General features: G+C 40.3%; 1 protein-coding gene across 1 annotated transcript in view; it reads left to right on the top strand.

Moving 5' to 3' along the window:
- The window catches only part of CCDC146 (coiled-coil domain containing 146), a 110,499-nt gene that overhangs the window by 59,599 nt on the left and 35,665 nt on the right, over window positions 1-15,235 (top strand). Inside the window, exons 2-5 of the mRNA XM_022554443.3 lie at window positions 1,884-1,966; window positions 4,828-5,037; window positions 12,766-12,823; window positions 14,684-14,857. Of these exons, the coding sequence (XP_022410151.2) occupies window positions 1,884-1,966; window positions 4,828-5,037; window positions 12,766-12,823; window positions 14,684-14,857 (525 nt within the window). The remainder of the gene's footprint in view (window positions 1-1,883; window positions 1,967-4,827; window positions 5,038-12,765; window positions 12,824-14,683; window positions 14,858-15,235) is intronic.

Genomic DNA, 15,235 nt, shown 5'->3' with positions numbered 1-15,235 from the left:
AGTGGAACCTCCTCAAAGGTTTTAAATATCCTGTTCCCCATATTTCACTCATACATAAATAAGAGGGTTGTGGGGACTGGAACCCAGGCCTGGCACCAGCTTGTAGGGCCCTCGTGAAAGATCCCAGATACTTTCACAAAGAGATGGTTGCATAGTGCATTTACCAGTGTTTTCCTACCCTGATTCTGGTACAGAAACCATGAAACCCCACTCTGTAGACTCAGGCACTTGCATGTTCTCGGTTCCATTCAATTCATTTGTTCACTCAGCACGTATATGCCAAACACCTACACTGCGCCTGGGGTTCTCCTGGCTGAGGATACAGTGAAGAACAGGGTAACCCAGGCCCTTTCCTCACCGGGCTTTACACCAACTGAGGAATAACATTCTTTTGATCATAATAAATAAATGTACTATTACAGCTGGTAATATGTTACGTTACGAAGTACACAGTTGTCTGGGGGGTGCGGTGTATGTGGGTATCCGTCTTAGATATAGACTTCAGAGAAGGCCTTTTTATGGACTTTTAAGCTTTTCAAGGCCTTTTTATGGATATTGAAGCTGAGGTACGAAGCAAGAGTTGGAGTGAAGGAGGGTGGGAACGAGGAATGGCCAATGCAGAGGCCTGAGGAAGGAAAGGGGTTCATGCATTTATGGAAACAGAAGGCGGCCGGTGTGGCTGCAGCAGTAGGAGCTGGAAGACGGTGCTGTGAAAAGGGGCTGATGGGAGGGAAGCAGCGTCAGACAGGACCTCAGGGGTTGTACCAAGGGTCTTGAATTCTATTCCACTTGAAAAGTTTTGAGCACCAAGCATAACAAGAGCATGTTTGATTTTTTAAAATGATCTCCATGGGAAGTAGATAGATAGGGGCCCTGAGTGGAAACACAGATGGGGAGGGGGCGGTTGGAGTTTCGCTGTAGTCCGGCTGAGAGATGGTGTGACCGAGACTGGCGGGATAGGGAAGGGAGAGGAAAGTGGATGGACTCAAGAAATATTCTGAGCTAAGAACAACAGGGCATTGAGAAACCCAAATCTTATCTTTAGTTCTATTTTTTGTTGCCATGTCACCAGCAGTCCAGTTAAGTCCAACCTAATGCAAATGCTCATTGCATTATGGTAACACTAGTGTTTGATGTTGTGTTATGATGTTTGTTAGCTACTTATCACCTAACTCAGAGAGTAAATCAAAAGTTCTTTTGCCAGAAATGAAAAAGGAATAAATACAATCACTTTGTGTACCAGATAAATTTTCATGTTTCTTTGACAGCAGAGGCAGAGGCATCGTGGTACAGAGGAATGATCATGGATTTTTGGAGCTGGACCACTTGGGTTTAAATCCTGACTCTGCCTTTAACTAGCTCTATAACTTTAAACAAATTACTTAACCTTTCTAAACTTTAGTTTGAAATGGAGATAATTCCTGTTCACAAAACATTTTCAGGAATAAAATAACTGATGTACAACAGTTGCTCATAAAAGATGCTCAATAATTATTAGTTCTCTCAACTTACAAATAGCCATCCTAGTAATCTATACTCTGTAGGTTGTTTGCTAAACCTAGAAATATGGTTGTTTTAGAATTGAAAGAATTTCACTCAATTTCTTCCCTCGATTTACAGATGAAGAAATCACAGCCTTCATCTAGAGAGGTAAAAGAACTCAGAGGTAAAAGAACTCGCCCAAGAACTCAGAGCAGAACAGAACTAGAACCATTTTCTCTGAACACCTACCATCTTTCTAATAAGCCTTATTGCCTCATATGTTTCCTAATGTTTAACTGAAAGATTTTATGGTACATCCATATACCCATTTTATCTCTGCTTAAAGCATAAAGGGGGTGATGGCTAATAGTGGTCTTGTATTCCTGTGTTCTCTTTGCTAGTTACATGCTATGGGGAAACTTCCTGCAACCAGGATGGCAGAGTTAAAAGCCAAGTACACCTTGCTGCATGATACCGTGATAAGGTATGCTACTTACCGGCGTGAAGACACCTTTACTCACATCTCTACTTCTTACTTGTAGTGGGACCTGTCTTATTTTTCATTTTCCCAAAAGCAGACTCTGAGACAAAGATTTGAGTTCAAGCGTTTTAAGAAGTGTACCAGAAATTATTGTGAGACAGTGGGGAAGTGAGATGGGGAAGGGTGTTATCCAGCTGGGGGTGTGTTAATCTTCAGGTTAACATTGCAGGCAACTGGGGCTCAGTCTCACTGAGGACTCTCTGAGTGACTGTAGAACACGCCTCAGAGCTCTCCCACTGAAGGGTAAGGACGCTGGCATATTTGTTCACTAATTTCCATCCTTCGTTGATCAAAGATTGCTTCTAGGTAGGTGAGCTCCTGGCACTTCTAGCTTACCCTGTGAGAAGTCAAGAAGTTCCATTGGCCAGAGAAAGCTCTCAGGCAGAGGCATACAGATGCTGTTGCTATATATGATAACTGTCCATCAAAGCTACAGGTGACCCCTAGAGTGTGCCAAGGGGACTTCGGTGAGGCACTGACATTCTCTGCTACGGCACACTCCTGTAAGATTCTCTCCTCCCCACCTTTCTTCATCACTCAGAGGTGTAGGTTCTGTGACAAGCCCAGCCTACATCTGCTGAGATTCCTGTCTTTACTTCTCACCTGCTCCTCCTATCCCTGGCTACTCGCCTTAGCCCAGTCCTAATTAGCAGAGGTCAGAAGACTAGGTTTCAACAGAATAATTCAACAAGGTTTCCCAAGCATCTGCCATCAGCCACTGGGAATCAAGGGGGGAGGAGCGTGAGAAAGAAGGGGAAATCCTGTTCCGCTGCTACTCCCAAGCCTCCTTCTTCCTTTTCCCCGCCTTCTGCCTCATAGCTTTGCATGACATCTTCATTAAAATCCAAGAAGAGACACAGTGAATGGAAACTCCATCCTGTGATTCCCCAGCCATCCTCTCCCCCCATCTCCAACCATTACTCCTACTTCTTTTCTTGCTCATGCATTCGGCTATGCTGAGGATGGGAGCCTGAGGGAGGAGTGAAGGAGAAGAGCAGAACTGCATCCCTACGTTCCCTTCACTTTGACTCCACCCCATACGCACTCAGCTCCATCTCCGTTCCTAACCAACCTCCAGTGTCAGAGAGACATGCAGGACCAAGGCTATGACGTTACTTCTTTCTCCTTCCAGGCTGTGTTGCAAAACCATTACTTCCCTTCTGCTACCACATTTTACCCCCTCCTGACTCCTTAGTTCCCTCTTTTGTGATTACAACCAACACCCACTCTCCCACCCCACTGCCTGGTGGGTGGGAGAGGCATGAAGATATAGACTCTTTACTCTTGCTGCCGGGGCTGTAGCAGGACAGATATAGGCCAGAAATGCTGGACTGAAATTGAATGAGTCTTCCATAGAAACCACATTATAAGTGTTGTTAAATTCTCTTCTGCTGACACTATATTTCAAGTCCATGTATGTAAGTTACCACTTGCCTTCTGGCTGGAACCCTAACCACCTTGTTCACCCACTTTCTGAGGGAAAACAGGCACTATGGCCCAAGCCAATACCTTACAATTCCATAGTTGAAGACTCATGTTAAGGACATCAGGTAACTTCAGATTTACAAAGTATATACAAGGAAATTGAACTGTAAGAAATAACTCCAGCTTTCATGAACGGAAATTGTATCTATTATCTTTATAGCTGTTGTTGCTATTTGGTACCTAACATAGCGCCTGGAGCATAGGGTGTCCCAATAAATGTTCTGCTGTTGAGCAAATGACATGCTGAAGCCTGAGAAAATGGGTGGGGCTGGTAACCTCAGTTGAGACAGGCTTGATTAAGTTATTGGGCATCTCTGCAAAGGAGCAGAAACCTGAAGATTTCTCCCAGTGAGGAAAGTTGTTGGGGAGTACACACACACACACACACAGAGAGCTGCCTTTAAAACAGGAACTGGCAGGGTCTTGCTTCCGAACAGGAGAGATGGCCAATGTGAGGAAGTTGGGTTTCTGAGAAAGATAAATCAAGTCTGCCGGTAAGGCTGGAGCTGATGTTAGCGTATGATGCAGCACAGGTGAATGATTTCTAGAAGGTTCCTGGAGCTTCCATTAAGTCCAGTTTCTATGTTCATTCAGTTCTGCCTCTAGCCAGATGCTTAACCCTTTTCCCAAGATAAAGCCAAAGCCATAGAATATAACTGGAGTTGTAGGAATCGCCCTCTGCTGTGACATTCACGTCCAGCTGTAGCCAGGCACTGATGTTATGATCAGAAATCTGTAAATTAATTTAAGTCCATAATTTTACAGGAGGATTTTTCTTCCTAGTTTCCTAGCAAAGTGTCATTAGAAAATTTACTGTCTTTTCTTATCACTAAGGAAGAAAAGGTTTTCCTTCAATCAGGTCATGAGAGTCCAAGAATTCAAGAAAGCCAGGGTTGCTGGGGCACCTGGAGGGAGGACCCGCTCTTTTCATTATTATTCTTCCCACCCTTGGAAGGTCATGATCATTCTTTAATGTCAAGTGCAAACATCACATTCCCATCCATCTAAGCCTTTCTCTGTCATCTCCCACCTTCTTGATCAAGACACTAGAGGTAGCACTTGTCAGCTGGTATTCCCTCTGCCTATTCACATCTGCTCCCCTCTGCTAGACTGTGAGCTCCATTTGTCTCTAGTACCTAGTGCAAGACTTGTTACAAAAATGCCACTGAACTGAATTGAACCTAGGAATGGAAGGAACTGGGGCAGCAGTGTGGACATACTCCCTCCACTCCTCACTAGAACCCTCCCCACAAGAGTTACTAAAGGTACTGAAGGTGTACACTTCTCATTATGCAAATCTCTGTTTTTATGGGACCCAGCATGCAAGAGTCAGAGGTCCAACTGCTACAGGAGGCCAAACATTTCACTGAGCAAATACAACAGCAGGAGTTTCACCTGAAGCAGGCTGATAATTTTCCACAGGCATTCACCACCGAGGTCTCCAAAATGAGAGAACAACTTCTCAAGTATCAAAATGAATACAGTGCAGTGGAGGAAAGAGAGTTCCATAATCAGTACAGGTTGAATAGGTAAGTACATGATTCTCTCAAGCTCGCTGAAGACAGATACAAGCAGAGCTGTTTCCACATAAACGAAATGAGAAAAATTAGACTAACTGAAGAAGGAATTTTAGGTAGAGTATGAGAGAGCAGTGTTAAGAGGACGACAAGCCTAGCTCTTTCCTTGATTCCCTAGAACAGGCAGTCCCTGAAAAAGAAGGTTACACAACTTGCAGTAAGAAGCTCAGGTGACAGGGAGATGCTCTCAGGAAGAGGAGATCCCTGTAGTGGTTTCCGTGTGTCAGGAAAGCCATACCCATCAGGAGTTGCAACCAAAGAACATACTCCGTAGAACCAGGACTTGGCTCACACTCTCCGCCTTTCCAGCCCTGGTGGTGGCCCCTTATCCTCTTGCGATATCAGATCCTATGTCTGCATGGCCGGTACCCCACAAGCACTTGCCAAACAAGCTGTATGTGAATGGAGGGTCACATCTGTTTCACTTGATTCTTCTAATATAGGAATGGGGACCACATAGTCAACCCTATTCTCCTATTACCAGACTATTCCTTAGGATCAAGGAAGAAAGTGATACCCTTTTGGAAGACACATTCACTTATCCAAATCTGGAGGATGTCATTCAGTGAACTACAGCAGAAATGTATTGCTAGAAGGGATAAATGTTAGTTCTAAAATCTCCTCTAACATTCCTCCTGTGAAGAGCAAGTCAGTGAAAGAGTTTGTTCAGCAAATCACACTATTTAGATTGAATTTCAAAACAACTGCAAAATCCAGGTTTTGTGCTCTGTGCTGTGCCTGGGTACCGGAGAGAAAGCCAAACCACCTCTCCTAGAATTTGTTACCATTTAAGGTGACAGAACTTTCTCTGGCTATTTTTAAGAGTAGGTAGAGTTCCCTCAGAGTGAATGTAACTCAGTCCTGCCAAGAGATAAGCGAATGACTTCGGTGACCTTTGGAGGACTTTGCCCACCCTGGTTTTGAATCCTCTCTTTGGGGCCTATTATTTCAGCTGGGGGAAGAAGAAGACTGGCTTAATCAGGAGAATTATATTCAGGGGGAAAGAAATCTGAGTTCTTCTTTGTCTTTCAGCCTAAACTTGTTTCAGGCTCACCAGTGAGATCTGTAAAAAGAGAGCCTAACTATTTCTGTGCTCTGTAAGCACTCTTTCAGTTGAGAAAATAATGAAATTAAAACAATTGGTGGCTGTTCATTAGTATTGAAAATATGAATGCTTGACATTTCCACAAAAGGGTAAGAGGACCATAAGTCAGTTGATATTTAAGTTGTTTAAAATTTCCAACTATTCCTGCCAAGGGGAGAAAAAAAAAAAAAAAAAAAAGACCAGAACTCTTGCCTTTTAGGTATAGACAGGCAAATTGTTCACTGAGTTGCTTGGGATGGGGCTGGAGGTGGAGGACTGTACATAGTGACCTACAGTAAACAAGGACATTCAAAATTAACATTTGCAGAAATGTTTAGTGTGTGTTCATGTTGGATTTGTTAACATGTTATACTGTAGCTTAAGCAAATTCCCTTGCATTCTCAAATACTAGCAGCTCAAGAATTAACAAACTTATTTTCATAAAAATAATGGTGATAGCAAAAGAAATACCAGGAAAGAATTATAGGCTGTATACTTCATTGGCTTAACATTACATGGTATGGAAACAAATTCACTCAACACTCCCTCCCCAGGAAAAAAGTAGATATTTCCATCCCCACATAAAAATAAAGAAACTAAGCCAGCGAGGGGGAAAAAAAAAGAAAAAACACTATTCATCCAAATATTCAGATGATATTTTTCAAATCAGCACAACAAAATCTCATTTTATTCAGAGCCTGAATAGCAGAAGCCCAAATAACTAGCACTCCCCCACCCCAGCATCTTTTGGAACTTCTGACTCACTGGCAGCTACTAAGAACAATATGCTGTTCACATATGTTAGAGAAAAGATATTCCTCTATAATTTGATTTTCTTATGTTTTCACATAATATAAACTCCTATTAAATGCTAATGGTGAGCATAATTACACGACTGGTTAATAATTAAATCTGTTACAACAGTTCCTGGTTTGGGATTAATATTCATAGATGATCTCTTGATAAATATGCAGTTCAGGAAAGAATATGTAACCTACTTAAATAAATTAAGTAAATACATTACAAATAAGTAATGAAGTGATTAAATAAATACTGTCGAGAACTTATTTTAGAAACAAAGTAGAATTCATTATCTTTCCAAAAACTTCCCCTGAAAAGACTTTTTAGTATTCTTTTCAAGGTTTTCCTTGCCTTCACTTTGTTACGTTTTGGGGGGCTTCTCTACTTACTAGTTAAGTCCTGAGATTTGGACGGCAAATCAATTGTGTCTCTCATGCTAAATCTGATATATTCTGACAAGTCTCCATCAGCTGGGGAAACAGGGCCGTGGTCGGTCAGTGCTGTCTGTCATGGGTGTGGATGTGGAGAGGGGGACACGCGTGCTGCACGTGTGAAGGACTATCACAGTGTGACCGTGGCCTTGGTAACTATTTCCTCTGCCATAGCTGCTTCCCTGTTGGTGCTCACCCAGGGGTTTAGCAGTCATTTTCCATTCTTAGTCCAACAGTAACAGCACAATTGGAACCAAGAAACAAACAGATCTGGTAAGAAAGGAACAGAGGGATTATTTTAGTGATGTCTCTGGAATTCCAGAAAGTTAGAATATGACAGAGGGCCATACAGTGCATCAGGATTAGTAGTAAGGAAAAACTCACAGCTGGAGCAGATTTTACCTTCTAAACATTAAAAACAAAAAAACCAAACCTTTCCTGCTCCCCCTGTGCCAACCAAGAACAGAGCGAGCTTACAACAGGTTTTGCAGCGTATAGTCCTCATAACTGAGAGAGAAACACCCGAGATACACGTTTACAAGGCAGATCCAACCCTACAACTAACGATTCCACTTTCTATCCGGGCCTCCCCACTCAAGGCAAGGTTTGAATTGCTTACAGACTTCCTGTGTGATTCTGAGTTGTGTCAGAGATTGAGAACTGTGGGTCCACAGAGCGGTCCTCAGCACTGACTACTCTAAGAATCACCTGAGGCTTCTCTCAGTGGCCACTCAGTCTGTGCTCCAGCACCTCCAGCGATGGGGGCTCACAGCCTCCCACAGCAGCCCAGCCAAGCCCAGCCCAGCCCAGCCCAGCTTCGGGCAGCCTGACTCTTAGATGGCTTTCGCTTGTATTGGTTCAGAAATCTCCCTTCTTATAACTTCCACCCATTCAGGCTGGTTCTACTCCTGATGTGGATGATGCCTCTCTGCGCTTGGCAGCACACAGGGTTTCCAGCAGTCCCACTTCACCCACAAGTCCTTAAAATCAAAACCCTTTGATGACATGGTTTCAGTTCGGACTCTTGCTGTAGAAAAGTAATGAATCCTGAGGAGCTCTGACACTGAACCACCCCTTAGTCAGAAAAGCTGAAAATGTCAGATGTAGATTTTAATGTCAGTTTGAAAGTTTACAGGTTTATGTATATCAAGAGGCACAAGTATAATAACGTTTTTTCATTCCAGTAATGCCACGCAAAAATGAGAACCCAAAACAAGAAAACAGACAATGCATAAAGATGTTTATTACATTATTATTTATAAAAGCAAAAAATCTAAAGCAATCTAACTTCTAAAAAATAGTGGAATATTTCAATAGCAATGTATTCCAGAGGGAGCTTGATACTGAAAAGCACCCTGGAGTCAGATAGAGCTAGGTTTGATAGTCACTTCAGCCTTGACCGGTGAATTTGGAAGAGGTGCCTAACTCCTCAGTTTCTTCATTTGTACATTGAAGGTAACAATAGCCACTTAGAAAGGATCTGCAGTTTAGAACTGATGTTTGTGAAGACCGTGGCATACAGTAGGTTCAGTATATATTAGATAATATCAATATTAAGGATTATTTTATTATGGTACATCCACCCACTAGAAAACCTTGAAACTAGCTATTAAACTATTAATGATGAAGTCCGTTTTGCAACTTGGGAAACTATTTTAATTACACGTTAGGTAAAAATGGATGCAATAATACATACATATTTAATATAATTTCATTAAAATATACAAGGAAAATAAAAATGATCAATTGTGGTATGAGAGGTGTGGGATTATGAAAGATGTACTTCTATAAATAAAAGCATACATCTTTTAAAGGAAAAATGTCAATGTTTCTTAACAAAAAAGAAAAAATCAGATGGCTTCACAGGCAAATTCTATCAAACATTTAGAGAAGAGCTAACACCAATCCTTCTCAAACTCTTCCAAAAAACTGCAGAGGGAGGAACACTCCCAAATTCATTTTACGAAGCCACCATCACCCTGATACCAAAACCAGAAAAAGATATTACAAAAAAAGAAAACTATAGACCAATATCACTGATGAACACAGATGCAAAAATCCTGAACAAAATACTAGCAAACAGAATCCAAAAACATATTAAAAGGATCATACATCATGATCAAGTGGGATTTATCCCAGGGATGCAAGGATTCTTCAATATACACAAATCAATCAATGTGATACACCATATTAACAACTTGAAGAATAAAAACCATATGATCATCTCAATAGATGCAGAAAAAGCTTTTGACAAAATTCAACACTGATTTATGATAAAAACTCTCCAGAAAAGGGGCATAGAGGGAACCTACCTCAACATAATAAAGGCTATATATGACAAACCCACAGCAAACATCATACTCAATGGTTAAAAACTGAAAGCATTTCCACTAAGATCAGGAACAAGACAAGGATGTCCACTCTCGTCACTCTTATTCAACATACTTTTGGAAGTCCTAGCCACGGCAATCAGAGAAGAAAAAGAAATAAAAGGAATACAAATTGGAAAAGAAAAAGTAAAACTGTCACTGTTTGCAGATGACATGATACTATACACAGAAAATCCTAAAGATGCCACCAGAAAACTACTAGAACTAATCAATGAATTTGGTAAGGTTGCAGGATACAAAATTAATGCACAGAAATCTCTGGCATTCCTATACACTACCAACGAAAAATCAGAAAGAGAAATTAAGAAAACAATCCCATTTACTATGGCAACAAAAAGCATAAAATACCTAGGAATAAACCTACCTAAGGAGGTGAAAGACTTGTACTCAGAAAACTATAAAACACTGAAGAAAGGAATCAAAGATGACATAGAGATGGAGAAATATACTACATTCTTGGATTGAAAGAATCAATAGTGTGAAAATGACTATACTACCCAAAGCAATCTACAGATCCAATGCAATCCCTATCAAACTACCAGTGGCATTCTTCACAGAATTAGAACAAAAAAATTCACAATTTGTATGGAAACACAAAAGACCCTGAATGGCCAAAGCAATCTTGAGAAAGAAAAATGGAGCTGGAGGAATCAGGCTTTCTGACTTCAAACTATACTACAAAGCTATAGTAATCAAGACAGTAGGGTCCTGACACAAAAACAGAAATATAGATCAATAGTACAGGATAGAAAGCCCAGAGATAAACCTACACACATATGGTCACCTAATTTACGACAAAGGAGGCAAGAACATACAATGGAGAAAAGACAACCTCTTCAATAAGTGGTGCTGGGAAAACTGGACAGCTACATGTAAAAGAATGAAATTAGAACACTACCTAACACAAAAATAAACTCCAAATGGATTAAGACCTAAATGTAAGGCCAGACACTATAAAACTCTTAGAGGAAAACACAGGAAAAACACTCTTTGTTTGCCCAGCAAAGGAAACCATAAACAAGACGAAAAGACATCCCTCAGAATAGGAGAAAATATTTGCAAATGAAACAACAGACAAAGGATTAATCTCCAAAATATACAAACAGCTCATGGAGCTCAATATCAGCGAAACAAACAATTCAATTAAAAAATGGGTGGAAGACCTAAATAGACATTTCACCAAAGAAGACATACAGATGGCCAAGAGGCACATGAAAAGATGCTCAACATCACTAATTATTAGAGAAATGCAACTCAAAACTACAATGAGGTATCACCTCACACAGGTCACAATGGCCATTATCAAAAAATCTAGAAACAATAAATGCTGGAAAGGGTGTGGTGAAAAGTGAACCCTCCTGCTCTGTTGGTGGGAATGTAAATTGATACAGCCACTATGCAGAACAGTATGGAGCTTCCTTAAAAAACTAAAAATAGAACTACCATATGACCCCGCAATCCCACTCCTGGGCATATACCCTAAGAAAACTATAATTCAAAGAGAGACATGTACCACCACAATGTTCACTGCAGCACTATTTACAATAGCCAGGACATGGAACCAACCCAAATGTCCATCGACAGATGAATCAATAAAGAAGATGTGGCACATATATACAATGGAATATTACCCAGCCATAAAAAGAAACGAAATTGAGTTATTTGTAGTGACGTGGATGGACCTAGAGTCTGTCATACAGAGTGAAGTAAGTCAGAAAGAGAAAAACAAATACCATATGCTAGCACATATATATGGAATCTAAAAAAAATAAATAAATAATAATGGCACTGATGCACTGATGAACCTACTGGCAGGGCAGGAATAAATATGTAGACATAGAGAATGGACTTGAGGACCTGGGGCAGGGGCGGGGGAAGCTGGGGCGAAGTGCGAGTAGCATTGACATATATACAGTACCGAATGTAAAATAGTTAGCTAGTGGGAAGCAGCTGCATAGCACAGGGAGATCAGCTCCGTGCTTTGTGATGACCTAGAGGGGTGGGATAGGGAGGCTCAAGAGAGAGGGGTTATGGGGATATATGTATGCATATGGCTGATTCACTTGGTTGTACAACAGAAACTAACACAGTATTGTGAAGCAATTACACTCCAATAAAGATTTAAAAGAGAGAGAGAGAGAGAGAGAGAACGGATGATAGAAATGTAATTTAAAATGTCCTAAAGAATTATCCATTTTATGTTTGTTTAAGAAAATATCATTTTATATTTAAAGAAAAGACTGGAAGCCTTATCTTGTGGGAGAGTTTCCCATCACCATTTTGAAACTCAGGGACGCTCAGGTGGTCTTTACAATCCAGAGATGGCAGCACACTACCACCCCCTGGTGGCAACACGGCTGAGGCGTAGGATCAAAAGCTTGGAAGTAAAATAGCAATTTATACGCAAGCTCTAAAAGGAAAGGTGTAAGTGTCCAAAACTCTGAAAAACTTCAACTTCAGCCTGTGGCCCACACAACTAACCTATATTAAATTCCACGTGGTGCATACTTATTACACAAATGTTAATTTACTTTATTGCAAATACAATTTCATAAAAATAAACCTGGTATGCATGCATCTTTAGACCTACTGGCTAGTGGGATCTGATAATTTGATGAAAGCAGTAGAGGCTGTAGCAGTAATCCAGGCGGGTACTAGTTTACTGCAAATAAAAGAAAAAGTCCAGAGCCCGCCTGAAGGAACTTGAGTCTGGGGGGCAGTTCGTGCTCCCAAGCAGTTACAATATGATGAGAGAACTGCTTTGATGGGTGTGTGTACAGTGTTGAGGCAGGACTGGGGAGGGAGCACCTAAATGGGCCTGTGGGACTCAGTGAAGCCATCACAAAGGATGGACACCAGGTCTGGCAAACACACCTGGGAGTGCATTCTGAGAAGAGAAAATAGAAAGTTATTACTGTGGAAATAGTATACTTTTTTGTACTTTGTCAAAGTTGTTTTTGTTTTTGTTTTGTAGCTTAATGGAAGAGAAAAGCCTCATAATAAAGGAAATCGAGAAGATACCTAAGCCAGGAGTAAGTCTTAGATGATCTAGACTTTGTTAAATACAGCTGGATTGAAACATCCCTTTTGATAAATATTAACGTTTATCACAACAACCATACCCTGAAACATTTGAAAGACCCAGAAATCTTAACAATGGATGGTGCTGAAAGGAATATGTGCATAACTTTTACAGTAAACATAAGTGGTGCCTATTATAGGATTTAGCTATTTGGCATCTAATTCAGGTTATGTTTAGTTGGACAATATCTGCTTTGTTTTCAGAGGAAAAAATGGTTGGCACTTAAAACCATTACTTTTGTTGTATCTACTACTCTCATAGCTTCCTGACTGTCTCAAGCTTATTACAAGAATTTTTTATAAAGGTGTATCACTTATTAATTCCTGCCTAACAAACTGCCCCAAAACATAGTGGTTTAAAACAACAGCCGTTTCTTATTTTCCTCAGTTCTGAATTCTTCTGGTCTGAGCTGGCTCATTTGGGGCTGGAAGGCCTAGGATGGCTTCATTCATATGTCAGCCAGTTGGGCCGCTAGTTGGTCTAAGGTCACATGTCACTGGTTACTCTCATGACGGTGGAAGGGTTTCCAGTCTCAGGAAAGAGACAGAGAGTCTCAAGAGAGGGCAAACCCCAACACACGCACTTTTCAAGCCTCTGCTTAAATCACTGTTGGTAACATCACATTGGTCCAAGCAAGTCGCATGGTCACATCTAGAATCAATGGGGAGAGAAATAGGTCCTACCTCTTAATGGGAATAAGGACAAAGACATATTGCAAAGAGGCATGCAAACAAGAATAGGAGGAATTTATGTCCCTTTTTTTGCAATCTATCATAGAAAGTAAATACAGAGATCATCACACTTTGCATTGCTTTCACCTTCTAAACGGTTATATTTAAAAAGTATGTTGTTGGTGGTCTAATTCCAAGGCATAGAGTAAAATGCCTTTACTCTATATTCATAGAGTAAAATGCTATAATATATATGAGTATGAATATATTGATACATATTATATATTAATATAATTATGTATATATTATATACTAGTACAGAAGTATTCTTAACCATCATTTTCAACACAGATTCTGTGGGAAAAAGCATTGTGGATTTTAGTTCCTGACCATAGGATCACCAATTTTACCCTCGAAGCCACAGTGGAGGAGGACGAGGGTGATATGCAGAAAGGCCAGAGCAGGCTAAATGGATCCTTCCACTTAGTCATTAGTAATGTGTGGACCTTCTGAGTATAAGAAGGCTTCTCTCTCACAAGTCAAACACTCCCCAGAAAATCAGTCATGGGAAACAAAGACCTGTCAGGAGTCTGGGGCAGAGGGCATTTGGGGATAATGTGCCTGAGTTAGAGAAGTAGTATTAATAAGAGAGCAGGGGATTAAGGACTGCCAAGGATAAGATATTCCAAATATGAACTTCCTAATCTTTAATTCTCATGTGTGACTCAGGAAAACCATAAACCTGATATTCAAAGATTATTTGCATCTGGTGTTGCCAAATCACAAAGCTACTAGAAAAAAGGCTGGAAATTTTTACTAATGCTTTTTGGTATGAAATAAATATGAACTCAGAAAAAGTTAAATCTTCCTACTTAAAATGTAGGAAGATTAAAAAGAGCATTAATTTAAAAATGAGTTCAAATCTAATGTGAAATGTTTAACACACGCAGTAGAATTGCCATGCCTTTATTGAAGAGGTCAGAAATCATAAGTTGCATTTAACTTCGCAAGAAATCATTCATGAATCTCAAAACAAATATAATCAAAATGGTGAGTAAAATTATTTTTAATTTGATTTTTAAGGAGACAAATGTTTGCTCAGACTCTGTATAATCTGATAATTTTCATGACTTTTAAAGGAAATGGAGAAGATAAGAATATTGAGAGAAAGCACTGAAGAATTACGTAAGGAAGTAACGCAGAAGAAATTAGAAATTAAAAATTTACGGGAAGATTTGACATCCAAGCAAAAGCAATTACTAAAGGAGCAGAAGGAACTAGAAGAACTGTTCGAATATCAGGTCACCTTAAAGGTATGTTACTCACAGCTCATAAATATTTAAACATTGTGCCTGCAAGGACATAAAGGTGCATGGGTATGAAGATTGACTGCAAATGTTTGACAAAGGCCAAAACACACACACTGAAATGTTCTGCATTGTGACTGATCCTATCAAACTAAACCTGGGCTCTGGGAATTCACAAAAGACTCTGGAGTGTTTGGTAGCATCACTCTAAATTGGAGTCCTGACCTGGAGAAAAGGCCTCTCTAAACCTCACCAAGCATTTTTCAATATTGGAAATGAGTGTCACAAACACAATCACTTCCTTCAAGAGCAAGCAAATGTTCTAACCTCTTTTGTATACTGTTATTACTGCATCCTTCTTTGTCTGTTTGATTCCACTTCACT

The sequence above is a fragment of the Delphinapterus leucas genome, chromosome 9, assembly GCF_059928025.1.
Source record: "Delphinapterus leucas isolate spDelLeu-1000000601 "Yukka" chromosome 9, BTC_Dleu_Yukka2, whole genome shotgun sequence".
Taxonomy (NCBI): Eukaryota; Metazoa; Chordata; class Mammalia; order Artiodactyla; family Monodontidae; genus Delphinapterus; species Delphinapterus leucas.
The sequence above is the reverse complement of the archived record's forward strand: the minus strand, read 5'-3'. Positions and strand labels throughout refer to the sequence as shown.